This window comes from Microtus oregoni, unplaced genomic scaffold (assembly GCF_018167655.1).
Source record: "Microtus oregoni isolate MIOR12 unplaced genomic scaffold, Mior012 000036F_ref0000092, whole genome shotgun sequence".
NCBI lineage: Eukaryota > Metazoa > Chordata > Mammalia > Rodentia > Cricetidae > Microtus > Microtus oregoni.
This window is the reverse complement of record NW_024543095.1, coordinates 9,745,245-9,772,203: the sequence shown is the minus strand read 5'-3', so window position 1 is coordinate 9,772,203 and position 26,959 is coordinate 9,745,245. Positions and strand designations below refer to the sequence as shown.

The window sequence follows — 26,959 nt, the reverse complement described above, 5'->3', positions numbered from 1 at the left end:
TTGCATGTACATGATGTTATACACATACATGCACGCACACACCATGGTATACATGTGCATATACACACACATCAAGGTTTTACATGTACACATCATGTTATACACACACACACCCCATTGTTTACATATACACATTCCATGGTATACATGCACATACACACATCATGGGACACATACATACACACATCGTGATATACATGTACATACACGCATACACATAAATAATTGTAATTTAAAAATTTTAGTAACAACTATATGTAGTACCAACACTTAGGAGTCAGAAACATGAAGATCACAAGTTCAAGACCAGCCTAGCCTGTACAGAGGAACCCTATGTTAAAACACCAACATGACAAAAACAAAAAAGAACTATTATGAGACTATTACCTGAAGAAAGTTTAATACTTAAAAAGCTGTTGACAGCAAAGAAATGAACTTTGCTAGTATGGCTCTTTTATGAAAGGCAGTGCATTGTGGGTATTTCAAAACTGCCTGTCAGAGAAGTTGGAGGCCATCTATACAAACTTTATGGCATCAGCCAATTCTCCTAATGTATCACTCCCCAGAAAACACTAGTCAAAAGGTTTGTTCTAGAGCTACACTACCCACTACAGGAAGCCACTAGCCACGCATGACTAAAGACTTGAAATGTAGCTTGTGAACTGAGATGTGCTTTACATGCAATAGACATACCAGGTTTGGGGCTTTGGGGTTTTTCTTGGTGGTGGCGTGATGTAGGAAGTCCTTCTGTATATGTGTTACTTTTATTGATTAATGAATAAAGAAACTCTCCTGGCCTGTTATAGGGCAAAAGAGTAGAACTAGGCAGGGAAAACTAAACTGAATGCTGGGAGAAGGAAGGTGGAGGTGGAGAAGCCATGTAGCCCCATCAGAGACAGACGTCGGAACTTTACCCGGTAAGCCACAGACTTGTGGTAAACATAGATTAATGGAGGTGGGTTAATTTAAGATGTGAGTTAGCCAGAAATATGCTTAAGTTATTGGCCAAACAGCATTGTGAATACTATGGTTTCTGTATGATTATTTCAGGGCTAAGCAGCCAGGAACAAACAAGCAGGTTCCTACTACAACACTGGTGGTGATTTGTTTTGTTGTTGTTGGTGGTGGTAGTGGTTTTCTTGTTTTCTTTTGTTTTGCTTTTGTTTTGATAGAGTGTCTCACTATGTATCCTTGGCTGATCAGGAACTTATTATATAGACCAGGCTGGCCTCCAATCCTTGGATTAAAGGTGTGCACTACCACACCTAACAAACATACCAGTTTTGAAGACATTTTGATTTTTAAAAAAGTTATCTCATTCATATTTTTTAGTTATGTACTGAAACAACTTTAACATACTGTAAATGAAATAACAGTTAAAATTAATTTCACCTTTTACCTTTTAACATAGTTGCTAGAACATTTTAAATTATATTCCTGGGGATTAAAGAGATAGTGGTTAAGGGCACTGGCTGCTCTTCCACAGAACCTGGTTTTAATTCCCAGCGCCTATATGGTGACTCACTAATACCCATATAAAACTTTACTCCTAAAGAAATTCAATGCCCTCTTCCTGTGTCTGTAGGCATAAGGCATGCACGTGGTACCCAGACATACATGTGTCTGTAGGCATATGGCACATATATGATACACAGACATACATGCAGACAAAATGCACATAAACATTGTGCTCACTAATTCTGTGTCCACTTGACACAGGCTATAGTTACCTGAGAGATGGGAACCTCAAGTGAGAAAATACCTATAGGTAAATTTCATAGTGATTGATGGGTGGGCAGCCCATGGTAGGTGGCGCCATCCCTGACCTGGTGGTCCTGAGTTCTATAAGAAAACAGGCTGAGCAAGCCATAGAAAGCAAGCCAGTAAGCAGCTCCCTCCAAGTTCCTGCATCAGCTCCTGCCTCCAAGTTCCTGCCCTGTGTGAGTTCCTCTCCTGACCTTCCTCAGTGATGGACTGTTTGTTACCTGGAAGTGTAAGCTGAAGTTAGCCTGTTCCTCCCCAAGTTACTTTGGTCATGGCGTTTCATCAGAGCAGTGGTCACCCTAACTATAAAATAAAATAAAAAAGACTAGTCTTAAAAAAAAAAAAACAATAGTGGGGTGGGGGGACTGGGAGGAGAGAAGGGAGGGGAAAGGCCAGGATTAAAATAAATAAATAAATTTATAAAATATAAAACTATATGCCTGCAGTCTATTAGTTCATTTTAAATTTATGTGTGTGTGTGTGTGCGCGCACACGCACGTGCACATGTATAGTGTATATATGGAGTTCAGAAGACGACCTCAGATGTTGATTCCCACCTTCACCTTGTTTAAGACAGGGTCTCTTTGCTGTTTTGTTTACTACATAGACCAGGCTTGCTGGCCAAAAGCTTCATGGCTTTCCTGTCCCAGTCTCTCATCTCCCCATAGGAATATTAGGATAACAGGCCCTCACGCTACCCAGCTAGCTTTTACAGGGGTTTTGGGGATTCCAACTCATGACCTCATGCTTGCACAGTGAGCACCACTGGGCCTTCTTCCTAGTCCTCAATATCTATTTCTATCAACCTGGACTCAGGGGATAGATGAAATTCCTCTCAACCTGAGTTTATAACTGGATAACTGGATAAATAGGAGCTCCTTTAAATCATCAGCTAAATTACCTTAATATTCTAATAAGGTTTATAATACCATTAAGGTTTATAATACTCCTTATTGCACTTATATATTAAAATGAAACTTAAAAGCTAAATAAACCTGATGTTGAAATATATATCCTGAATATGACTTACACACGCTGTATTTTCTTATGACATCAAAGCTGATGAATCCTTCACTCATTACAAGTTTATCAGGTGCACAGAGGAAAATGGCACTCCTCCTCAAAGGGAAGTGAATGGTTGATCGAATTACTTCTTCCCTAACGAGAATGATGAGGGTGACATAAGGACATTGAGTCCTCTGGAATTCCACACAGAAATTGAGAGTGTTCTGGCCATCTCTCGGTGCCTTCCAGGATTAGTGTTAGCTGGATATGTCCAAATAATCACGCAGGTAAGTCACTTCATATGGACCACCCGTGCAGCTAGTGAGACCCTGTGGAATTAGAGACCTTGGCTGTCTCATTGCTTATATCCCTCTGCACTTGTAGATGGTCTGATATTACTCTCCAGTGTTTATCATGCAGAGAGCAAGGCTGTTTGAGCAGATATAATCTTTTAACTCAGCACCCACCACTAACTGTAACTCTGGCTGGGGTACTTAACCTTAATGAGGCTCCATTTCTTAGTCTGCAAAATGGAGTTAATACCTACATCCAAAGGGAATTGGAACTAGATGAGTGTATACATATATACACATACATACATATATACACACACATATCCTAGTAAATAGTCAATGTGCTTGTTTTCTCTGTCATATAGTAAAGAAGTATAGGATGTTAGAATGGGATAAGACACTTGGAGCTAATCTAGTCCAACCTCCTTGACATCTACCAGTGGACACTTAGGTTTGGAGAAGCCAACTGGAGGCAGAGCTGCAGGTAAATCCACAGAAAGCATCCTGGTGGGTGGGTTCCCAACCCAGTGCTCATTCTTCTACCTCATCTCTGCTCTTCCACCTTACTCTTGAATGTTGACACTGTCCCTGGATATATTAAGGTTTTTGGTTTTTTAATTGGGAATAATACGTTTTAAAGTATATTTCTGGAGGGCAGGGAGATAATTCAGTGGGTAAAGGCACCTGCTGCCACGACTCAGGAACCTGAGTTCATGCTCCTGAACCACATGGTGGAAGAAGAAAACCATCTCTTGCGTGTGGTCCTCTGACCTCCACACATATGTGTGAACACAATCACACACAGAGACACACACGTTTAAAAGTATATTTCTTTCATATATCACTCGCAGGGATAAAAGATTCAACTAGAGACTTTACATACATCTAAACTCATATGATGGCATAAAAGTAGAAACAAAACTGGGGAACAAAGGGAAGTAACAGATGGGTACAGAAGGAAAGGTTGCAGAGTGTGGGAGGGAGAATATGTTCAAAATGCCCTTAAGTAGCCCTACACACCAGACAAGTATATTTCCTAAACAAATTTGTTATTGAAGCCTTTAAACTCCTTAGTACCTCCAGGATCTAAGCCCTCATGTTAAACAGCTCTTAAAGAAGAAAGCTGAAGCTAAGAGACAAAACAACTGAAATGTGAAGTGGGAACCAAAGAAACGGGGGAGAAGGGGAAATCCCCATGGTTGTTCCTTAACCATCCAAGAAAACATGGCTGCGTCTCGGTCTGCCGTGCAAGCCCCATGGTGTGCTGTTGGCTCCCATTCATTGCTTTGACTATCTAGCACTCGGTACCTAGCATCCAGTACCAAGCATCTAGTACTTAGCATCTAGTCCCAAGCATCCAGGTACTTTGAGGTTCTATATTTAGGATCTTGGCATCCCAGCAATGCAATCTGCCCTTCACACTGTTTCCCTTCCTCTTCACCTTCAAAACTCTTGTCTTCTTCAGGCTTCAGCCTGAAGGCCACTTCTCAGGTGGTGTGCTCAATGTCTTTACTTCATATAAGTTACAAGCTCTAGGAGGACTAGAACTGTCTCCACCTAGAATTAAAAGGGCATGGTTCATATTGAGGGCGCAGTAGTTACTGGGTAATTTCAAGTAATGAACAGATAAACGAAGCGTTTTTCTAAAACTGTCTTGGCTATGAATGTGTGTTTCCATAGTAGAAAAGTAAAAATCACATCTCTGTCTTTATAAATGCTAATCCAGCTGATTGCATAAGCAGGTAGAAAAGCCAGAAGACACATGTGGCTGCCTGTTGCAAGGGGACAGGAGATGTCCTGCTTCCGGGTGATTACCTGTTTTGACCGGACAAGACATGTCCTGATTCCAAGTCTACCTGTTGCAAGGGGACAAGACATAGCCTAGTTCCATGTTTGGGAGCTTTATTTTAGTTTCTGCTTAATGTTCCCAACAACTCAGATCTCATTGGCCCGGGGCAGTCACAGTGACAAATAAGAACTCCATGTCAAACTCTGTTTCCTGGAGCAGCGAGAAGTCTTAGTGGCTAAAGGGGTCTGCTGCCAAGTCTGATGAGCCGAGTCCAACTCCCAGATTCTATACTGTAGGAGAGACCTGATTCCAGCCATGTCCTTTGACATTTCCTCCACATCACATAAATAAATGACTAGACATTCTTATTCACACCCCTATTTCTATTCATTATCTATCGCTCCACCCTTTTGCACTCATTACAGATGGTTGTGAGCCACCATATGGGTGCTGGGAATTGAACTCTGGACCAGTGCTCTTAACTGCTGAGCATCCACCCTAGAGCCAACCAAATCACTGTGGCCAGAGTTCTTCAACTCATGTCCACAGTGAAAAGAAATCAAAGTTATGTTTAATTACATACTTCATAGACGCTCAAAAAAAATCTCAAAAGACGTAAGAAAAGCAAGAATAAAATAAATATCCCTCCAGCATCTCTATATTGGTTCCTTCTCACATTGGTGTGGCACAGTACCAAACAAAACAATTTAAGAAATGAAGGGTTCCATTTCCTCAGTTTGAAGGCCTTTGATGCATAGAAAGCATGGTGCCAGGAGCACATGAAACAGCAGGTCACAGTATAGCCACAGTCAGGAAGGAGAGGGAGGTAAACATTGTTACTTTGTTTGTTTGTTTGTTTGAGACAGGGTTTCTCTGTGTAGCCCTAGCTGTCTGTCCTGGAACTTGCTGTGTTGGCCTTGAACTCACAAAGATCCCCCCTGCCTCTGCCTCCTGAGTGCTGGGTACATTGCTTGTTTTTATCTTTTTGTCCAGTCTAGGACTCTAGTGTGTGGAATGGTACTACCCACACTTAGGAAATGTCTTCCCACCTCAGTTAGCCCAATCTAGGAAGTCCCTGACAGACAGGCACGGAGATTTGTCTTCCAGGTGCTCCTACATCCTGTCAAATTGAGGATCCGTGTTTAAGCATCACACCCTTGAACTGCAAAAGATGCTGTATATGAAAGCAGAATGACCATTCTTAGTAGCCGATAGTGAGTTCAGCAGACAGACCCACGGATGCTCCTGAATCAATTACTCTCTTGCTCTTCAACCTCCTGAGCTAAACCACAAAAAATGGTTGATTTTATAAGTGTTTTCAATATAGAGACTCTTCCCCCTTCTTTCTGGGAGCAGAAACATCTGCAAAATCACAGAAATAACAAACTTCCTCACTCTTGGAGAACACTGAAAGCAAAACAACCACAGTCAGTTACGTAGGTCCCTTGATTCACCAAAAGCTCCCGCAGGAAAGCTTACGGCTCGCACGTGCTAAACAGCATCCTTTCAACTAACATTCTCAACCTTCGGGGCTTGAACGACCTTTTTTTTCACAGGGGTTGCCTAAGACCATCAGAAAGCACAGATACTTACAATATGATTCATAATAGTAGCAAAAATACAGTTATGAGGTTAAAATAACAAAAATAATTTCTATGGTTGGGGGTCACCACGACATGAGGAACTGTATTAAAAGGTCGCAACCTTGGGAAGGTTGAGGACCACTGAACTAAAGGAATCTTAGTCTGAAAATTCACTAGCTACAAAAACTTATTTCGTTACATAATTTGGACAGGCGGCCTAGCTTGTGAGGTGGTGCACGCCTTTAATCCCAGCACTCGGGAGGCAGAGGCAAGCGGATCTCTGTGAGTTTGAGACCAGCCTGGTCTACAGAGCTAGTTCCAGGACAGGCTCCAAAGCCACAGAGAAACCCTGTCTCGAAAAAAAAAAAAAAAAAAAAAAAACAAAAAACAAAAAACCTTGTTTCAAAACAAGAATGAGTAAGAAGACAAAAATGAGAAGAATGGGTAGGCTCAGAGGACAGGGGCTGCACCCAACACAATATTGAAGCTGGGTGTGGAGGTGCACACCTGTGACCCCAGCACTCGAGTGCCAAGGGCAGGAGAATCAGTACAAGCTTGAAGCCAGCCTGGTCAACACAGTGAGGTCCAGCCCTATGACAGAGCTTCACAGTGATACTCTGTCCACAAACAAACAAAACAAAACAAAACAAAACCGCATTAAACCCAATGGCAAATGTAAACCCCAAGCTTATTCATGGTTTATTTCAACTGAAAGGTACTTTGACAATTTCTATTGGTGCCAACATTCTCAGAGGAACAAGGCTCTGTTACAGCCCTGGCCTTGTCTTTTCATCCAGGCAGAAAGGACAATGAAGTCTGCTCTAGGTGACAAGAATCTTTCAGCTAAAACAAACCTGTGAACCAGAGATCCTGAAACATCTCCCATCTAATCACATGGTCCCAGGCCAGAGAGTTTCATTACATAATTTGGACAGGCGGCCTAGCTTGTGAGGGAGTGGAAGTTCCAAAACACTGAATGTAAGGGGGATCTTTACAGAAAAACAGCCAGTTCAAGCTTCTATCTTTTGTGAGCCTTCCAGACTAAACGTTTGCTACCTGTAAGTTCCACTCGGCCAGCACTTGGGAAACGTGTGGGAGCAACAGGCAGTAGAAACACAGGGGAAAGGAGCTGGAAACTGCTTTTTTTGTCCAGTGGGAACAGGCTTGCTTCTTAAAATCAGAACAGCAAGGAAACACAGCAACTGAGGGGCCAATCTCAGCTGCTCATTTAGTAGTTATGTCTAAGAAAGGCAACCGAATGTGTAAAACGGACGCCGTGACTCTTACCCACCAGACAGATTCCCAAACCAGACAGATTCCCAGATGAGAGTTGGCTTTCTCGTCTACTAACACCCAGGTCCTCGCTGGCCTCTCGGTCCCTGCCTTGAAGTCTCCTGCTTCCAGACAAGTCACAGGGGTGGAAAAGTGGATGGGTAAGAACTGAGAGGATGGGGAAGGGGGAACCCTAAGGACTTGAAGAATGAGATGCGGTCCAAAAGCACACACAATGCTGCAGAGAACAGCTAACAGTTTCTGACGGCCTACTTACGTTCTCATCTCCGCTTTATTGATAGAGATTTGCGAGCAACCTCAACGCTCAAGGTGAAGAATGACCAACTGATGATGGTTTCGCAATCTACGCTTTCAGCAAATTTGATCAGCTTCAGTAAGATTCAGGACTCGCTATCAATCATATTAAACTGTATGGATAATACAATATGAAGCAAAAATACTTACGTATATTTATTTTTAAAATGTATTGAGCTTTAAGGTAAGACAGCCACTGTTCTGTTGTGCATGCTCATTCTGTCCTTATAATAACCTGAAATATAACCATTGTCACTCATCCCTATAAATATACATCTGTGTGCGTGTCTGTGTGCGTGTGCGCGTGCACACACATAGAGGGGCAATAAAACACCCGAAAGATTAAAAGGAACTGTCTAAAGAATGAAAATGTTTGTTTCCTTTTTAGAATACTTTTTTGTGTATTTTTGGAGATTTTTAGAATGAGTACATGTTACATTCACAACCGGAACACTTCAAGTGAAGCTGCACCCATTAATTAGTTCGTTGAACTCAACATTCCTCTTAAAACACAGGAAGCTTTTCAATAGCCAGCAGCTCTCATCTAAAGGAGAATTAATTTGATGAGATTATCCTTCAAACAATTAAACCAAAAGAATGGATCTGTAGTAAAGAACCAGGGCTGGCGTGGGGGAGGGTGGAATATGGGAACAGTCCTTCTAGATATACACCAACCTTCAGCCTCACAGTGACTTTAAAACTGGAGGAGGGAGGTCAAGGAACCAGAGTCTAGGGGTGGGGGAAGAAACAATGCCCCAAACACGCTTCCTGATTCAGAATGCCAATGAGGGTCTTCTTGGCCCAGAGAGATAAAAATAGGGTTCAGGTTAGGATTAAGAAAGTTCTTTCTCTGTCCTCCAAACTACACATCAGCACACACACACACACACACACACACACACACACACTGTTCCTTGGTCAGCCAATATTTGTCTACCTTTAAAAAGAAAGAGTGAAAAAAATAGAAAGAATGAGAAGAAACAGATAGAAGAGAGCTTAAGCCAAATTCTAGCTCCTTAATTCACTAGTTCACTAATCCTGTTTCCTGGTCTCTAAATGGAGATAAACTCACTCTTCCACAGGGTACTGTGAAATTCAAGTGAGGTGGTTTTATATATCTGACTAAGGTACCTACATGTCAATACCCTTCAATATACATACATTGGCGGACCCAGCTGGGAGTGTAATCATCTGTAATGTTTCTAGGCTTCAAACCATTAAATCATGCTTCTAAACACAGCCATAAAGCAGGGTTGATCTGCTTTTGCCCATTAGATGCCACTAAAAGAGACACACCTTTATTTCCAAACAAAGGCAATGGATTTCAAAACCGATGCTTTCGCTATCACACTTCTCCTGTGGGCAGGCCTGTGCATCAAGAGCACACCTACCGCATCTGATTAAACCAGCCAGGCATCGTAAAAGGCAGGAAGGCGTGTGTATCTCAGTGTGGACTGATTCACCTCCCGGGCTACGAAGTAGAGCTGGCTGCCCAGCAGACTTTTATGAAAAGAAGCAGGAGGGGCTATTCACTGAGAAATGTCATGGCTGACTGTCACTTTTGTGCCCTTTGAGAGCATTTGCTTTCCCAGGGAAACAGTCCTGAGAGGCTTCTTAAAATAAAGGAAAACAGTTGCGGGGTTGGTGAAGATCTTCAAGAACAATTGCAGTGGGTTTTTGATCCTACTGCACGTACTGGCTTTGTGGGAGCCTAGGCAGTTTGGATGCTCACCTTAGGAGACCTGGATAGAGGTGGGCAGTCCTTGGGCTTCCCATAGGTCAGGGAACCCTGATGGCTCTTCGAGCAGATGAGGGAGGGGGACTTGATCGGGGGCATGGGAGGGAAATGGGAAGCAGTTGCGGGGACGAGGCAGAAATCCTTAATAAATAAATAAATTTAAATAAAAAAAATAAAGGAAACAAAAATTCACATTGCAGAAGACATTTCTCCAGAGCTAAATTCTCCTTAGTTTGAAACATTTTAAGAATCACAGAATCTTCTCCCACCTAGAAACACCCCTGCCTACTACAGGTGCCCACAGACAGGCCCTGGGTGTGACTCGGCTCCTTCCAACCATATATCTCACCCATTTCGAGTTCTCTTAAAGACACCTTGGCCTGATGCCATATTCTAGTTTGAATATCCCCTCCCAGTGCTTGAACCTCCCAGGTGCTCCGAAACAGTGGAGAAGAGGATTTGCTCATCCGTTTGTGAGTGCCTTGGAGGCCTTTTGGGAAGGAAACTGTTTTCCTCATCCTGTAGTGACAGGAGTCAGCTTTTCTCACAGTGCTAGGCTCCCTCCGGAGGTGAACGGGGGTCTTTTGGGAGCCCTGAAGTGAAGCTCGCTGAAACTGAGCTCACCTCAAGTGGGCCGTTCATACACATGTGCATGAGGCTACCCGCGAATGAGCATTTCAGACGGTCTGAAACACTGAAAGCTTTCTGTCATTGAGGAATGTCGTCCAAAGTTCAGATCCCAGACGGCTGCTGTCCTTAGTTCCTTTAGAGGCATACCATTTTATTCCCAAACCATCAACACTGGCACAGCCCTTAGCAATTTGGTGATTTCAAAACTGTTGAGCAAGAAAAGGAAGCAATTGTGAATCTATTTCTTCATGCAAAGCGACTTGGCAAATCATTTTTATTCTGAATTCCTTAAAAATGAGATTTCCACAACTCAATTCATGCATCTGAAAACACCCAGCGCCTCTTTTAAATTTAAATATCTTAACAATACCTTGGCGCTGAGTCCACAAGGAAACTCAGTCCCCACACAGAGCATCCTTGAATGTGCTAGTTGGGGATTCGCGGGCACACCCCTAGAGTAGTCTAGGCACTCAGGAGCTCCCGGAGCGCGGGGATCGCTGTTCTCCAGGGTCGTGAGTGGGAGGTGGTGCCCCGATGCCCCTGTTCTTGCACAGCCAGCGAGACACACTTCCTGTGCCTATCAACACCCCCATTAGAACGATGCCAAAGGGAGGCGGGTGACATCACCCAGCCCCCAGGCGTCTCCAGCGCAGCCCCGAGCCTAGTCCTGGCGCCGAGGCTTGGGAAAGAGAACGCTGTCTCTCAGGTGCTGGGGTGGGGGCTGGACGCCTGGGCAGGGGGACAGCATCCCTGACCTGCCTCTGGCTAGTCCAGGAGGAAGTGGCCCAGTCCCGGGTCTTGGCACCAAGAGCCATTCAAGTACAGCACGCCGCAGCGGCCCTCACCTTCTCCTGCGTCCAGGCAGCGGTGCCAGGACTCCCACTCCCGGCTGTCAGGGACAGGACTGCCGCCAGCAGCAGCAGGTGGAGAGTGCCCACGACGCGCCAGCCGTCGCTGCCTGCCATCTCTGCAAGAGTGTGTGGGCGCGGATTCCCCTGGCTGCCCGCGGTCACGAGCCCGGGAGCGCGCCTCGGTTGCCTTCCCCCTTCTCCACCCTTGAGTTGACTGTGCCCGCCTCCCCATCGCCTCCGGTGGCCTCCCGCTGAGCCGAGCCAGCAGAAGCCAGCAGCCCTCCTACCCCTCAGCCCCCCTCCCACCCCCCCGCCAGGCGCCAGCAAGCCAGGGGACTGGGATGCCCTGGGTGACAGGAGCTTCCGAATCCAAGAAACAAAGAAAGCCACTTCCTTATCTTGGAGAGGATGAAAGAAAGGAAGGAAGGAAGAGAGTGGAAAAACCCTTTCTGTGATTCCCATCGCCATAAGAGGGAGTAATAAAAAGGAAACGGGTTTAACAGACATGGGGGCTGTAAGTGAGTTTGGGCACCTCTTTATGACTGAAACCCGGACCGAGTCAGTATTTGAGCAATGCTCTGCACCAGGCAACGGTCCAGTTCCTTCTAGGCGCTCGTATCTGATCTGCTCACCCCATTTGACACCGTGGAAACTGAGACCTCCCTGGAGAAAGCCTGGAGTGGAAGCCCCTAGGAAAAGTGTTTCCTCTCGAAGCTACTGTTTCCATCTTGTGTGTCTTTTCTCGCAAAGATTAACGGTCCTTTAAAAGGCAGACCACCTTATCCCCAAATTGACAAATAAGGTTGAAGTAATTACTGAAATAAAAGAGATTTAAGATATAGTAACTCTGAAGGTAATTATTTCTAACGACTGTCTCCAAAAGAAAAGGCATAAGTCAAATTTTAGGTGGTCCTCTACTTCCACAGATTCTACATAGGGCTTTCAACTAACCACAAATCCAAACAATAGGGGTTGGAAGGTTGGGTTTTTTGTTTGTTTTTGTAACTTGTTTTCCCAGACAAGGTTTCTCTGTGTAACAGCTCTGACTGTTCTGGAACTCACTTCGTTGACCAGGCTGGCTTCAAGCTTGCAGAGATCCGCCTGCCTCTTCCTCCTGGGTGCAGGGATTAAAGGCACGTGCCAGCCCTGGTGGCCCAGCAAATCATAGGAGTTTGTATCTATGCTGTATGTGAACGGCATCCCCCAGATTCCTCAAAGAACACAATACTTATTTGCATGGCATTAACTGTTACAAGCAAGTTATGGATGATTTAAAGTCTATGAAGGGATTCCGTTTTATATGCAAATATTACGCTATTAGGTTACAAGGGATTGCACATTTGTGGATTACGCTATATAGAGAGTAATAAAGAAACAATCTCCTGTGGGTACTGGGGAGGGTTTTTTCTGCTTCATAAGCCACTATTATCCAAATAATCCTGTCTTAAAAATAAAAACAAACAAAAAACCTGACTGACTATGGTTTCAGTGTAGAGCACATGTGTTCAGTATCCAACACAGCATCAGGGGTCAACCAGAGCTGGCAGGGTAGCTTAGTGGAAGAATACTTTGTACCCAGGCTTCAATTCTCAGCACTGCAGAAAAGAAAAGTAGGGGTGGAGCGGGGTGTATTTTGTCTGTAAGCTAAGTGGGGTGGGGAGGAGTGGAGTGTGTTTTGTCTGTGAGTTTCTGGCCTGAAGTGTGAGGGTGGTTTCTTCTTCCACAGTGAGGAGAAGAGTTTCTCCTGTCTCAAGATGGCTTCGAACTACACAGAGCTCCTAGGAAAACCAGAACAAAGACATGAGAAAGTATTTCCTAGGGATCAAAGTTGATGGTAATTAAATCTGTCAGAAGAACACACATACACACACAGAGATGCATACACATGCACACTGGCACGCACATGCACACACACAATCTTTCTTGGCTGCAGGGTGTTTTTAAGAAGAGAGAACACACTGTCCTGCTGCTGTCTGGAGCTGAAAGGGATAACAGGATGGAGGTGTCTCTTTGCTAGTCTACAAAATTGCTATAACTATATTCCAGTTAGGGTTTGAGTGGCAGTTTAAATATGCAGGTCTAATTAATGGCAGGTAGTTTCCTTGGGACATCCAGGGACAGTTCTCATACTTAAACCACTTTCAAAGCTTCTTTTGGTTCAGTATTGAGAGCAAACCACTATCAACAGTTCCGTGTATACTTCCTCTCCATGACTAGCCAACCTCGGGTTTCCTGAATGGTTACGGAATGAAGAACCTATCTTGTTTGCCTTATTGACTTTTTATATTTTCACAATATGAATCCTTTGAGACGGAGAAGGTACAAACGCCAAGCCTATATGAAAGAGAATGTGACCCACAATAGCATGCTAAGTAAAAGCCATTCAAAATAAAACTGTGCAATTACTTAAGCTAAAACGTTAATACATCACTTGGCAATGGTTCCTTCTCCCTAGAGTTCTCTGATTTGGGTTATATTTTTCAGTAAAGTGTTCTTGCAGTTTGGCATCCACAGGAAGCAGACTCTGAAGCAGTTTAGAAAGTGGAATGTGTTTAGGGAGTGTCCTTGGGACAAACCTTCCTGGGAGGAACAGGAGAGGGCAAAGGGAGAAGCTGACGACAAGAAAGTAGGACGCTGGCACCATTAGGGAGCCACAGAGCAGATATAGCAGCCATGGTTGCCCTGCGATAGGCCAAATGTTTGGGGCTTTATCGCCCCACCTCAGTGGAGGGAATTCTGCAAGAGGCTCTGCTGCCAAGAAAGCTGCAGCCACAGCACTCCCAACAGCTGGAACAGTCCTTCCAGAAGGGAGATCTAAGCAGTGCATGTCTACACAGCCAAAGGTACTCAAGTGCATTGGGAACAAATGTTGGAATTTGTACACACTTTAGATATTTCATGTGGTGACTGACTTTGATCAATTGTGAGTTTTCACTCATTGAAAAACTTTCCTTAGAACCTCCCACCAATCTACAAATCCCTATCTTCCTCAGGTGAAGTTTATTGATGGTATTCAGGAGAGTAGGGCTCCCTAAGCACCCCCCTTTTCTCCTGGAGATCTGGGATGGAAACAGTGAGGGGAAATGTTCATTGGGACTGGGACTCCTCAGCAACTGAGGGCCTCTCTCTTCTTCTCTGTTCTTTTTTTTTTTTAAGATTTATTTATTATGTATGTCTGAATGAATACCTAAACACCAGAAGAGGGCACCAGATCTCATTATAGATGGTTGTGGACCACCATGTGGTTGCTGGGACTTCAACTCAGGACCTCTGGAAGAGCAGCCAGTGCTCTTAAGCTCTGAGCCATCTCCAGCTCCCTTCTTCTCTGATCTTGTTGGATTGGGTGGTTCAGGGCTTCTTACTCCTGGGAAATCATGCGGGCCATGAGGTCCACCAACCTGTTGCTGTAGCCATATTCATTGTCATATCAGGGCTTTACCAGCCCCAGCCACAAAGGTGGAAGAGTGGGTACCACTATTAAAGTCATAGCGGATAAAGGAGACAACCTGGCCCTCAGTGTTGCCCAGGATGCCCTTGAAAGGTGGGCCCTCTGATGCCTGCTTCACCACCTTGATGTCTTCATCTTTGGCAGCTTTCTCCAAACAGCATGTCATGTCCACAATGGACACATTAGGGAAAGGAACATGGAATGCCATGCCAGTGAGTTTCCTGTTCGGATTTGGATGGCACTGCCCACAGCTTGGCAGTCAGTGGATGCAGGAATGATCTTCTAGGCAACTCCAGAGCCATCATGCCACAGTTTCCCAGAGGAGTCATCCAAACTCTTCTGGATGGTCTCATGGACTATGGTCATGAGTCCCTTCATGATGCCAAAATTGTCATGGGTGACCTTGGTTGGTGGATGGGGTGCTAAGTTGTTGGCGGGGCAGAAGGCAATGCTGATAATCTTGAATGAATTGGTATTCTTCTTGTGGTTCACATCCATCACAAACATGGGGCCATCAGCAGAAGGGGCATAGATGATGACCCTTTTGGCTCTACCCTTCAAGTGGATCCTGCCCTTCTCTAAGGTAATAGAGACAACACCAATACCCTTATCTGATATTGATAGAATCTCACTCCTGGCAAAAGAAGATGGTCTTCCTGTTGATGACAAGTTTCCTGTTCTCAGCCTTGTCTGTGCTGTGCATCTTGCGGTAGGTGCAATCTTACAAGAACATATAGAATATGTAGTTGAGGCCAATGGAGGGGTTACTGATGGCAACAGCATCCACTTTGCAAGAGCTGAAGGCAGTCCTGGTGACCAGGCACCCGATATGGCCCAATCATTCACTCCTACATTTACAATCATGAGTCTGGGAGGAGTCTGACATTGCACAAGAAGATTGGGATGGAGGGTAGGGAAGCAGAGAGCCTCTCTTGATTCTCACTCATTCTACCATTTATCCTTCATTCTAGAACCTTCTGGAAGTTCTTGATATTTGCTTTTTTTTGTTCTCTTTGTTGAAACCTTCCTGTTTCCAAACTCTTCCCAAGGAAAATAGCTAGTAAGCTTTACATTTTAAGCATTGAAGATGATGTACATAATGAAACCTTGTCCTTAAAAAAAGAAATAAAAATATGCAAATATTTAAATATATATAAATAAAAATAAAAAGAGGTCATATTTTTTAACTATGGAGCACAGAGTAAAAAACATAAGAGGGAGAAAAAAAATAAACGAAAAATAGCTGGTGCCACTTCAGGATTCACCAATAGAGCCTAAGAGATGGCTCCGTGGTTAACAGGGGTTGCTCTACAAGCATGAGGACCAGAGATTGAATCCCAGCAACCTCATAGCAACCAGGTACCCACAAGCACTTTAATCTACCTCTGAGCGAGTGGAGTCAGGAGGATTATTGGAGTTTGTTCAGAGAGAGAGAATTACTCAGGTGAGAAGTAGAGCGTCATAGAGGAAGACAGCCCTCACCCTCTTCAAGCTTCCACACACACACACACACACACAAACACACACACACACATACACACACACACACACACACTCAAATAAATAAGCAAAAAAAAATTTCAATTTCGTTCCCTTCACTGCTCCATGTGGCCAGTCTAATTTTAACCATAAAGAGAAATGATGGATTTCAATGAATTTTCTCTTTTGTACTTCTGCTTTATCTTCCATTCCGTTAGTTTCTGTTCTGATCTTTATTGTTCCCTATGGGTTTGACTTTGGTATTCTTCCCTTTCTATTTCTGTTGTGGACAGCCTCAACTAAGTCAGTAACTTAGAACATTCACTTTTCTCACAGGAAGTCTTTAATTACTATAATTCCCCCTTAAATGCTGCTTGATGACATTCCATGAGTGTGACTACAGTGACCTTTTCTTTCCATCCAATTCAAACACTTCACAGTTTGCTTTGATTTATTCCTCTACACAATGCATGTACGTGTCTATGCCCCATGTGTGCGGGTGTCCACGAAAGCCAGGAGAGGAGGTCAAGTGTCCTGAAGCTAGAGTTACAGGTGAGCAGCCCTACGTTGGTGCTGGCAACCAAACGCTGGTCCTCTGGGAAAGCAGAAAGCCCTCTTAAAACCACTGAGGCATCTTTCCAAACTCCTACCCTTGCATTCTTTAAGTTATATTATTCAAATTTCAAACAGTTGAAGATTTTTCTTACTGGTTTTTATTGATCTTATATTTAATTCCATCATAGTCAGAGACTGTATAGATTGGTGGAGTTTTTTATTTTTATTTTTTTTTAGTTTTGAGGGATGTTTCATGTCTAAGAATTAAAGCTGTCTTTGTAAATGTTCCTTATGTGGGTAAAAAGAATGGTGTATTCTAGTATTCCTGGAAGAGCTCTATTGGTGCAATCGAGGTCATGGAGGCTGATAAAAGTGCTGCCCAAATCTGTACAATGGCTGGCCCTTTGTCTACTTATTCCACTGATTACTCAAAAAATAGTGTTGGGATTTCTAATTTCGATTGTAAATGTATCTGTTTTTTTTCCTTTCAGCTTTATAATTTTTATACTATTTATTTCTAAGTTTGTCTAGTAAGTATATAATGCTTATATGCAAGTATAATACCCTTTTAAAAGTTATCCCTTTATCAGGGCTGGAGAGATGGCTCAGAGGTTAAGAGCACTGCTCTTCCAAAGGACCCAGATTCAACTTCCAGCACCCACATGGCCTGTCTGTAACTCTCTGCATCTCCAGTTTCAGGGGATCTAACACCCTCACACAGACATACATTCAGGAAAAACACAAATGTACCTAAAATAAAAATAAATTATTAAAAAAATATCTCTTTTCATTATGAAATGACTATAATTGGTAATATTTTGCTCTGAAGTCTATTTTCCTCAAATACTAATATAATCACTCAAAGGTTTTTTTTTTGATGAATGTTAATATGGTGTATTTTCCCATCTTTATACTTCCTTCTGCAAACAAATTTTTGTAGAAGCACAAATTCTTTTTAAAAACATTTTATTACATAGGCTGGAGAAATGGTTCCGAAATTAAGAGCACTGGTTGCTCTTCTAGAGGACACAGGTTTGATTCCCAGCCTCCACAAGGCTGCTAACAACCATCAGTAATGCCAGTCCTAGGAGATCTGATGCCTTCTCCTGGCTTCTGTGAATAAAATGTAAATTTTATTACATTTATTTTATTGGGAGGCATATCATGTTGCTTGTGTGAGGTCAAAGGATATCTGCTGGGATCAGTTCTTTCCTTCCACTACAGACTAAAGTCAACATATTTGCAACTAGCACCCATATCTACTGGGTTTTTGTTTTGTTGTTGTTTTTTGTTTTATTTTGTTTTGTTTTGTTTTTGCTTTTTTGAGACAGGGTTTCTCCGTGTAGTCCTGGCTGTCCTAAAACTCACTCTGTAGACCAGGCTGGTCTTGAACAGAAAAAATACCTGTCTGCTGTCTGCTGCCTCCTCCTCCTGGGGCAGTGATGAAAGGTGTGCACCACCACCTGGCCCACTGAGCCATCTAATCCAACCTGTTTTTACATTAAAAATGACCTGACTATAGACAGCATACAGGTAAGCCTTACTCTTTTATACAATTGAACTATAGATATCTTTTTAAAGAGGTGTTTATATTTAGTGTGGTTATTGATACAACCATATCTACATATACTACTTTACTACTTATGTTTTATGTGTTCTATCTGGTTTTTGTTCATTTTTATCACTTTTATAGTTGCCATGATTTACTGACTTTTAAAGAATACCTTGTTTTAATTCTTTGTGTTTTCACTTACCTAGCTACAACTCAGGGTTTTTTGGTTTGTGTTTTAGGGTTGTTGGGATGTTTGGGTTGAAGTTTGTATATGTGTGTTTGTCTTGAGATTTATAGTACACATTTTTACTGTATCAAAATCTTAAAGACTCATTTATAGGATTATGTGTGGACCACAACAGACTTCTATTGTTCCTTCCTTGGGTCTTTGTATTATTTTAGTCATGTTAGGGAACCCATAGGGGATTGTCTTTTCACTAAGCAATGGCTTTTAAAGAGAGTGTTAAAATGAGTAAGTCCCAGTCTCTTAGAAACATATGAACAATTTCAGGTTTTCTTTTTTTTTTTGTATAGAAATATAGGGTCATCTGGTACAGTTTTCTTCACACCTGAAATATATCTTTACTATTTTGTGTGTTTTAGGTATGGTATAGATTGGTTCTCTCTGTCTCCATATGCTGCAAAGGTCTTTTTTATCATCATTTATTTTTAGTTATTTTCTCTGAGTATAAGATCTATGTTAAATCTTTAGTGATTTAAATATGTCATCTTGATGGTTTTACTTCTGAGAAGTCTGCTATCATCCTTATCTTTTTGCTTCTGTATATAATGTTTTTTAAAAACATCATTCTGCTTTTCTGGTTTTCTTTTTTTATAATGTTGATGCTGCTGCTACTGGTGGTGGTGATTCTTTTTACTTTATTTATATTATTGTTGTGACAGGGTCTTGCTACATAGATCTGATTGTCCTGGAACCCTGGAATTCTCTGTAAACCAGGTTAGCCTTGAATTCCTGGAAACTGTATCGGCCTCCTGAGTTCTGGAATTAAAGGGCAGATACGCACCACCATTCCCAGCTTATAATACTCTCTTTTTTAAACAGATACTTTTAAATTATGCATGTGTATGTTTGTGTGTCTGCTTGCGTGTGTGTACAGGAGCACACACAGGTGCCCAAGGAAGTCAGAAGAGGGCGTTAGAGGTACCCTGGCACCTTGTGTGGGTGCTGGGAACCCAACACCAGAGCCCTGGATGAGCAAGCAATAAACACTCTTAACCACTGAGACATCTCTCCAGCCCCACGATCTTCTTCTTAATCACGAGCTTTATATTTAATTGTGTAATTCATTAGTAGAATTTTCTTTATGCTCTTGTGCTTTGGATATACTGGGTTTCTTTGGTCAAGGCGTTTTAAGTTTTCATAAAGCTTGGAAGTTTTTAGCTATAGCCTCTTTAAATATATCTGGTCTCTCACTGTTCCTGTACATATTACACACTTTGGGATCTCTGGCTGCACATGTAGTTCATCTGTTTAAAGTTTTCCAATGGGTTGTTGGGTGCTATTTGCTATTTGTTGCTGTTGTTATTGGTTTTTCTCTCTTTCACTTTTATTTAATTTTTCTTCAAGTTCATCACTCTTTTCTTTTGCGGTATTTAATTGTCTCTTAGTCTTATTAATGGTCTTTCTTTCATCTCAGACATTCCTTTATATGATTGGTTTAGAGCCTCTTTATACCATTATGTCTTTCCTCAGATGTCCACATATTTTCTTCTGCCTTCATGGCTAGATAGAATCTAGTTATAAGAACTGTTTATCCTCATCTGATCATTAGCATCTTTTCCTATCGGTAGTTTTCTCTCCTTATTATGATTTGAATATGCCTATTCCTTTGCATATCTAGTAATTTTAATGGCTAATAGACATAGTAAATTTTAATTTTTTAATGCTGGGAATTGATTTTGTACTTCTTTGAGTAGTCTTCGTCCTTGTCGTGAAACACGGTTGATTAGGATGAAACATTTCGGTCCCTTGGAGAACTGTTTTTAACTTTTGCTAGCCAATAGGAGTGCAGGCAGCAACCTAGGGCCAATTTGATCCACTACTAGGGCAACGCTCTCTTCAACATTCTAACTCGATCTTTGTTTCCCCACTGAGGTTTTCTCACTGCGCGGCAGGACCGTTTCTGACTCCATCCTCAGGAGTTGTTCCTCCCGCTCCACTTCGTAATTCTTCCTCCTGCTTTGAGCGGTGTCTTGGTATGTACTGTTAGTCAGCATTCAGCTGAACCCTTGCAGGAAAAAAAATCCTCCTTGCTGGCTTCCATGAGGCTCTCTCTTCTCCCAAACTTCCTCCTGCAGCTCTAATCGCGTTCCCATGTGCTTTCTATTTGGCTCTGTTTAGAACCTCTAACTGCACTGTCTCCTGGACCGGGAAAGCACCAGGCTCATCCCACTTCATTCGGTTTTCCCAAGCACTTCCCTATGCTTGTCTTCTGGTATGTAAGCGTCATTTCTGGGCAGAACTTTTCCAAGTGAGATGCTAAATGCAGTCATATCCTGGCTGGAAGCATCGGTGTGCTCCCTTCTTAGAAGCTGCCTGACAAACAGGGAAGTACAGTACAGCGTTTCTGGTACACACTGAAGGGCAATTGTTATCTCAGGAGAAAGCAGTCTTGCCAGCGTTTGAGGCGCATTGTGAACTATTTGGTTTTTTATGAAATACCACTTTCTAATTGAAAGCACATGACTGATAAATTAGGAGTAGTCACATTTGAACGCTTGGTAGGCACTTATATTAAAATTAATAACCGGCACCCCTACCCTTAAGGACAATGGCTGACAGTCTTTGTTGCCAATGATAACATTGGATTTTTCAAGGAAAAAATGTAATTTTCTTTTGTTTCTACCACCATAACCTTAATAATTTTCTTTTGACTAGTGATTTTTCCCTGATGAAATCAGTGATTTTTAAAAGTGCAATTATAATATAATTATAATATAAAATGTTCAACATTTGGAATGTTTGTATATAATTCAGAGAATCAATATTTAACAGATTCCCAATCAACATGTTATAAGATCACAAAGAAAAGATACACTCAAAGTAAATGTGGCCAGGAGGTTTCACCTCTAACAGAGTAAGGAAGTTTACCCATTTGGTTTGAGATTCTAAACGGCAACTGACTCTTGGACCATGTTTGTGAAATTTCAGTTGAATAATGAAGGTTTTCAATAGTTATTTGAAAATTATATTAAAATTCTCCCCTCTTCTTTCTATACATCTATGTGGAGCCAACTTTTCTTTACACACTTCAAGCAATAACAGGTTGAATGTAAATACCAGAATTGAGTTGTTGCCTAAGAAGCTGGACATTAAAGAATTTTTTTAAAAACCAGATTCAACAATGCAGTGCTCTTACAAAAATCTTTTTCTTTTAGAAAATACAGAGGTTTTTTAATATAAATATGTGCTATGTAATGAGTAATGCCTTCATTATTTTTTAAGAAATTCGTAATTAAATATGTATAAGGTACTTGTACTTTTTGATACAACTATTAATAGGCATCATACACATAAACAGAAGCTACTTGTGGTCCTCCGTAATTGTTATTAATGTTAGGGCTCTTGAGACAAAAATAGTTAAGAACCATTGTTCTCAAAGCTACTTTACTTTGGAGAGAATATATATTAGGCCAACAGTTCTAACTGTACATCCACATTAGAGTTGTTTCTAGTGTGTGGTCTTGGCATGGGCTTGTCTAAAAGTTCCCCTGGTGATTCTAACCTGCAGCCAAGACTAAGAAGCGCTGGCATTGAGCCACGTGCTTTGAGAAACACATTAGCAAAAACCCTATCACATTAATATTAACACTAGAAATCATAGTGCATAGTAATTCTTTAGTAAGGCCCCGAGGGTTAAACTAAAAAGATTGGGAATGGGCCGTTCATAGACAAATTATGAAATTAACGATTTAGATTTGAAATTCCTGGGACACTTAGCCTCTCCATTCCCCTACCTTTTGGGGACCCTGCTCAAATCTCAAGCATGCCTCCCTTTGTTCCTTTAATAGGCAAGGAGAATCAAAGGAGCCCACATCATATCTCTGCCCAAATCTGTCAACCATGGTTTTCAGTAATGAAAGGGAAATTCAAATATTTCCTCCTGAAGTCCAGTCAGTCTTGTGCCGTTCCTCAGAAATTTAAGGAATCCAGGTTTCAAGTCAATCTTTCCAACGCCACTCACAAGATCAGAGGTCAGGTCAAGATGGAAACTGAAGTCAGGACAACAGGCTCTTCCCTGCTTTTCTGGTGTCCTCTCTTCCCAAACCCTTAGAACAACATCCAGTTTTCTCTCAAAGAAGGGGAGAGTCAGACTCCAGAATCTGCCATTCCTTTGTTTCTGGTTTGAGACGGTCTCACCCTGCAGTCCTAACTAACTGACCTGGAACTTGTAATACAGGCTAGTCTGGCCTCAAACACAGACATCCACCAGTCTCTGCTTTGGAACTGTTTGTGAATTTTCTAAGGAATTATATTCTTTTTATCTGTGCTGTAATACCATGAAATTGTGAAGTTTTTTTTTTCTGATCAGGCTACAAAGAATATAATCAGTCTTCATTGAAAAAATATTCCCTTTCTCTCAATCTTATACTGTTGGAATAATGTTAACTGTGACTATTAATTTTCCCTTTCTAACTTTTCAAAGAAGAGCAATCTTTCCATGAGGAATTTTCAAGGAATATGTAGGAAAATAGAAAAAGCTTATTCCATATGGATACATTGGGAAGAGGTCTAATGACTCCCCTTACCCCACCATCCCCCTACAGACACAGTTCCGTCAAGGGCCACCAAGTGAGTTTAACAGAAGGCCAAGGATGTGTGCATCTATGCAGTCCTAGTCGATGTGTGTTCTTGCTCACCAGGACCCATCCTTGTCTGGGCTTAGCTCTCATCATATAATATGACCTGACAAGTTGTTGGAACTATGTGGAATCTCTTTCCAGGAGACAAGATACCCTCTAGCTGGTGCCTTTACCTTCTCCCATCATAAGATTCCCAGGGAAATTTCCATTTCTTTGGGATCCATTGTTTCAATAATCTGATACCTTGAGAGACTCTCTTCAGAATATCTTCATTTCTGCCAGGGCAGCTGTGATTTCCCACTTTCTGTTTTAGCACCTTTGTGTTGATGTGAAAGATGTCTATGTCTGGAACAAACCTAATAGAATGCAAGGAGGGACCAACGTAACGCCTTTAGTAGTGCCAGATATCCGTTCATAAGAACCGTTTTTCAACGGTTCTTGGCTTTTTGTTACTTTTGGAAAAACAAAAACATACAATTCTGTCTCGCTGGTTTGATATGGGATCTCACTATGATGCCTAGATTGGCCTCAAACTTAAAATCCCCCTGTTTCAGTTTCCTAGTTGCATAGATTTCAGGCAAGCACTTCCATGGTAAGCATGACTTTTTGCTCTGAGAACTTCTCCTATGTCTCTGAACAATATCCTCTGGTGTACTCTGCGGATCGGCCATCTGCTGGTTTGTTCTTCACTGTCCTATGAGTCCAGGAAAAGATTTGTCCTGGTTGGTTTGATTTTATCCCACATTGTAGGGGGTGTGGGGAGTAAGTGACAGATGTCAAGAAGTTAGTGCCAATATACCATTTAGTCTCAATTTAAGTAACTTTATAGAAGCAGCTCTTAGGTCAAACAAACTTGAACTACATTCAGTTTGTCCTGTGGGTAATGTCCTAGCATCTCAGAAATGGTGTTTAGGCTCCTTTCTCAGACGCTGCACTTTGAGGGACAGACCTTCTTGAGAAATCCAAAACAAAGTCCAAACTCATCTCTCCGCTTCTCAAGTAGAGATAAGAGCAGCTGAGTTGAAATAGAAAGAAAGACAGAAAAATGTCGTTGGAACCAAATGACTTCCATCTTTTCTTCTCCACCCATAGTCTACTCACTGTGAGGGGTAGAAGCTCCCACACCCCACAAATGTGTCTTTGCTCCTTCATGGTCATCATTTTGTTATTGTGCTCTCTAATTTTGTGTCAACTTGACACAAGTTGAAGTTATCTGAGAGGAGGGAACCACAGTTGAGAAATTGACCCGTAAATCAGGCTGTAAGCAAACCTGTAGGGCCTTTTCTTCATGAGTGATTAATGTGGCCCTATTGGGATGGAGGTCCTAGGCTCCATAAGAAAGAAGGCTGAGCCACTACATCAGCTCCTGCCTCCAGGTTCCTGCCCTGTTTGAGTTTCTGCCTAATTTCTTTCAGTGTTGAACTGTATGAAAACGTGAGCGAAATAGACCCTTTCCTCCACAAGCTGTTTTTGATTATAATGTTTCCTCACAGCCATAGTAACCCTAAGCAAGTCAGAAATTGGTCCCAGGAGTGGGGTGTTGCTATGAAAGCCTGAACATGTTATTTTGGAAAGAATTGTGAAAGGAAGGACATCTGAACTTTGGGCTAAAAAAGCCATTAAGTGTTGAGGGGGTAAAGGGCTGTTCTGTAGGAGCTGGAAAATAATAATGTTGAGAAGAATGTGTATGATGGAGGCTTCATTGTGAAGTTTCAGGAGGAAGTTTGAGAGTTAAAGACTCTGTCAGGGCCTTTGGTATTTTAAATTAAGAATCTGTAGCTGGTTCTGGTCAGCTGGGGCTGAAGAATTGGCTGTGACTAAGAAGAGACCAGGAGCACTGATGTGAAACCTTTGCTTTATTAGGACAACTGATGTTGGTTAGGTAGGGTTGGGAAATTAGCAGTGAGTAAGAAGAGACCAGCACCATTGAGGGGAAATCTTCTGGGAAGTAATTCTTCTAAGGCAGCACACAGAAGCTGGGTTCCAGAGGTGGTCAAGGTACTACCTTTACTGGCAGCCAAACTTGAGCTTGTGTAAGAACCCCCCAGGTGGCACTAGTTTTGACGGACAAAGAGGTCATGAGAACAGATGAACGAGCAGGAGAGGCCATTGGTGAAGGTACAACCTCAGTAGCAGTTGGAACTCCATCACTGAAGGTGCCATAGAAAGAAGATGAGGCTTGGCACCATGAAGAGAATCCAGAAGAGGCTTCTGGTGAAAGCACTGCCCAGTTGCTGCAGAAAACCTCAGGATTTTTGAGATGCCAGTACCATGGGACTACAGCCAAGGATAGCAGAAGCCATGAACAGGCCTGAACCCAAGAGACAAGTCATCTGTGCTGTGGTAAGCCCTCTGGAGGAGTAGAGAAGATTGTAAGTGAAACCCAGACATTGAACACAGAGTTATTTATACTGCTGGAGTTAGTTTTGCTTTGTTCAGGTTATAATTGTGACCTGGTTTTTCTCTCTTGGACTAAGACAGTATTTATTTTGATTTTACAGGGATCCACAGTTGAGAGACTTTGAACTTTTAAAAAGATTTTGAAGATTTAAAGAAACTTTGGATTTTTAAGGAGATTCTTTGAATTTTTAAAGAGACTGGACTTTTAAAGTGTTTGAAATTTTAATATGTTTTATATTGTGGTATTTATTAATGTGAGATCTTGGGGATTAAAAAAAGAGAAAGATTATTGTTAAATAGTGCTGTGTTGGTGTTTTGAGCTGAAGAGTGGTGAGTTCTTGAAGTTGGGGGGGTCACATTGGGTAGCAAGTGAGGACTGACCTCTCATCTTCAATAAACAATTAAAAGAGCCAAAGGAGAAGAGGAAGAAAGAAAGGAGGAGGAGGCTTTACTCAAGGTGGCCACACTGGGATGAGGGACAGAAAGATCAAGAGACACTCCCTCCCCCACTTTCATGGGTACCCATATGTCCTTCTTCAAGGAATATGTATTTTTAAAAGTTGTATTTAAGATGCAAGTTAAGTCTCGAAGTTGCTAATGAAAGATGAGGAAATACTCTGAAATCATTTTCCAGAGGGCCCCAGAAGAGAAGGCTAAGAAAGTCAACAGATGCTAGGAGTGTTGTTAGTTGAGCAACGAGGGATTAGCATGGAACCCTCAGTTCCACCCAGAACAACACAAATAAATATAAATGACACAAACCACAGAAATAGTAACAGACTTTAGAAATACCCTCGTTATTCCATATATAGCTATTACGACCAATACTAACCAGGAAGTGGCAACATAATACCTTAACTCAAATTCTGCCTTTAAGCCACATAGGTTCACATGTATACTATGTGTTTAATTATGTCTAGACTTGGTTCAAATTTAGACTAACTTCATGCCATTTTGTTTTATTTATATATCTCTAAACATTAGTAAAGTATTTTGAGTGTTTTTGCAATTCTAAAACAGCATGGGTTGTGCCCATAAAATTTGTTGAAGTCTATAGTTTAGTTATTCTACAATATTCATTTTATAAATTAGATGAACTAATCCATTTTCAGTTTTAATGTTTGAAAAAGCATTTCAACAAGCTGATCATCAACCAGAGTATACCTAAATTTCTGCCCCCACTGAAAAAGAAGCTTAAATTCCAGCAAACAATTTTAGCAAGACTAATCCCCTTCTGTTACTGCCAAGGCTTGATCTTTCAGGTTGTCACTTAGTAAGTTAGACACCTATTGCTGAGAACATTGCAGTTTCAACTCAGAGATCTGGACAAAGCAAAATAATTTGAGGAGCCGGGGGGTTGGGGGGGGGACAGAGACAACCGCATCTCTGTGAGTCCCAGACCAGCCTGGTTCCATAGTGAGTGCTAGGACAGTCAGAGATACATAGTAATATCCTGTCTCA

At 42.0% G+C, this 26,959-nt stretch overlaps 1 protein-coding gene and 1 pseudogene across 1 annotated transcript in view; both read right to left on the bottom strand.

The window, feature by feature from the left end:
- The window catches only part of Qpct (glutaminyl-peptide cyclotransferase), a 29,834-nt gene extending 18,405 nt beyond the window's left edge, over nucleotides 1–11,429 (bottom strand). Inside the window, exon 1 of the mRNA XM_041631232.1 lies at nucleotides 11,235–11,429. Coding sequence (XP_041487166.1) covers nucleotides 11,235–11,354 — 120 coding nt within the window. The 5' untranslated portion in view covers nucleotides 11,355–11,429. The remainder of the gene's footprint in view (nucleotides 1–11,234) is intronic.
- A 3,169-nt stretch (nucleotides 11,430–14,598) lies between these two features.
- Nucleotides 14,599–15,520, bottom strand: LOC121432828 (annotated as a pseudogene).
- Nucleotides 15,521–26,959: the final 11,439 nt, after the last annotated feature.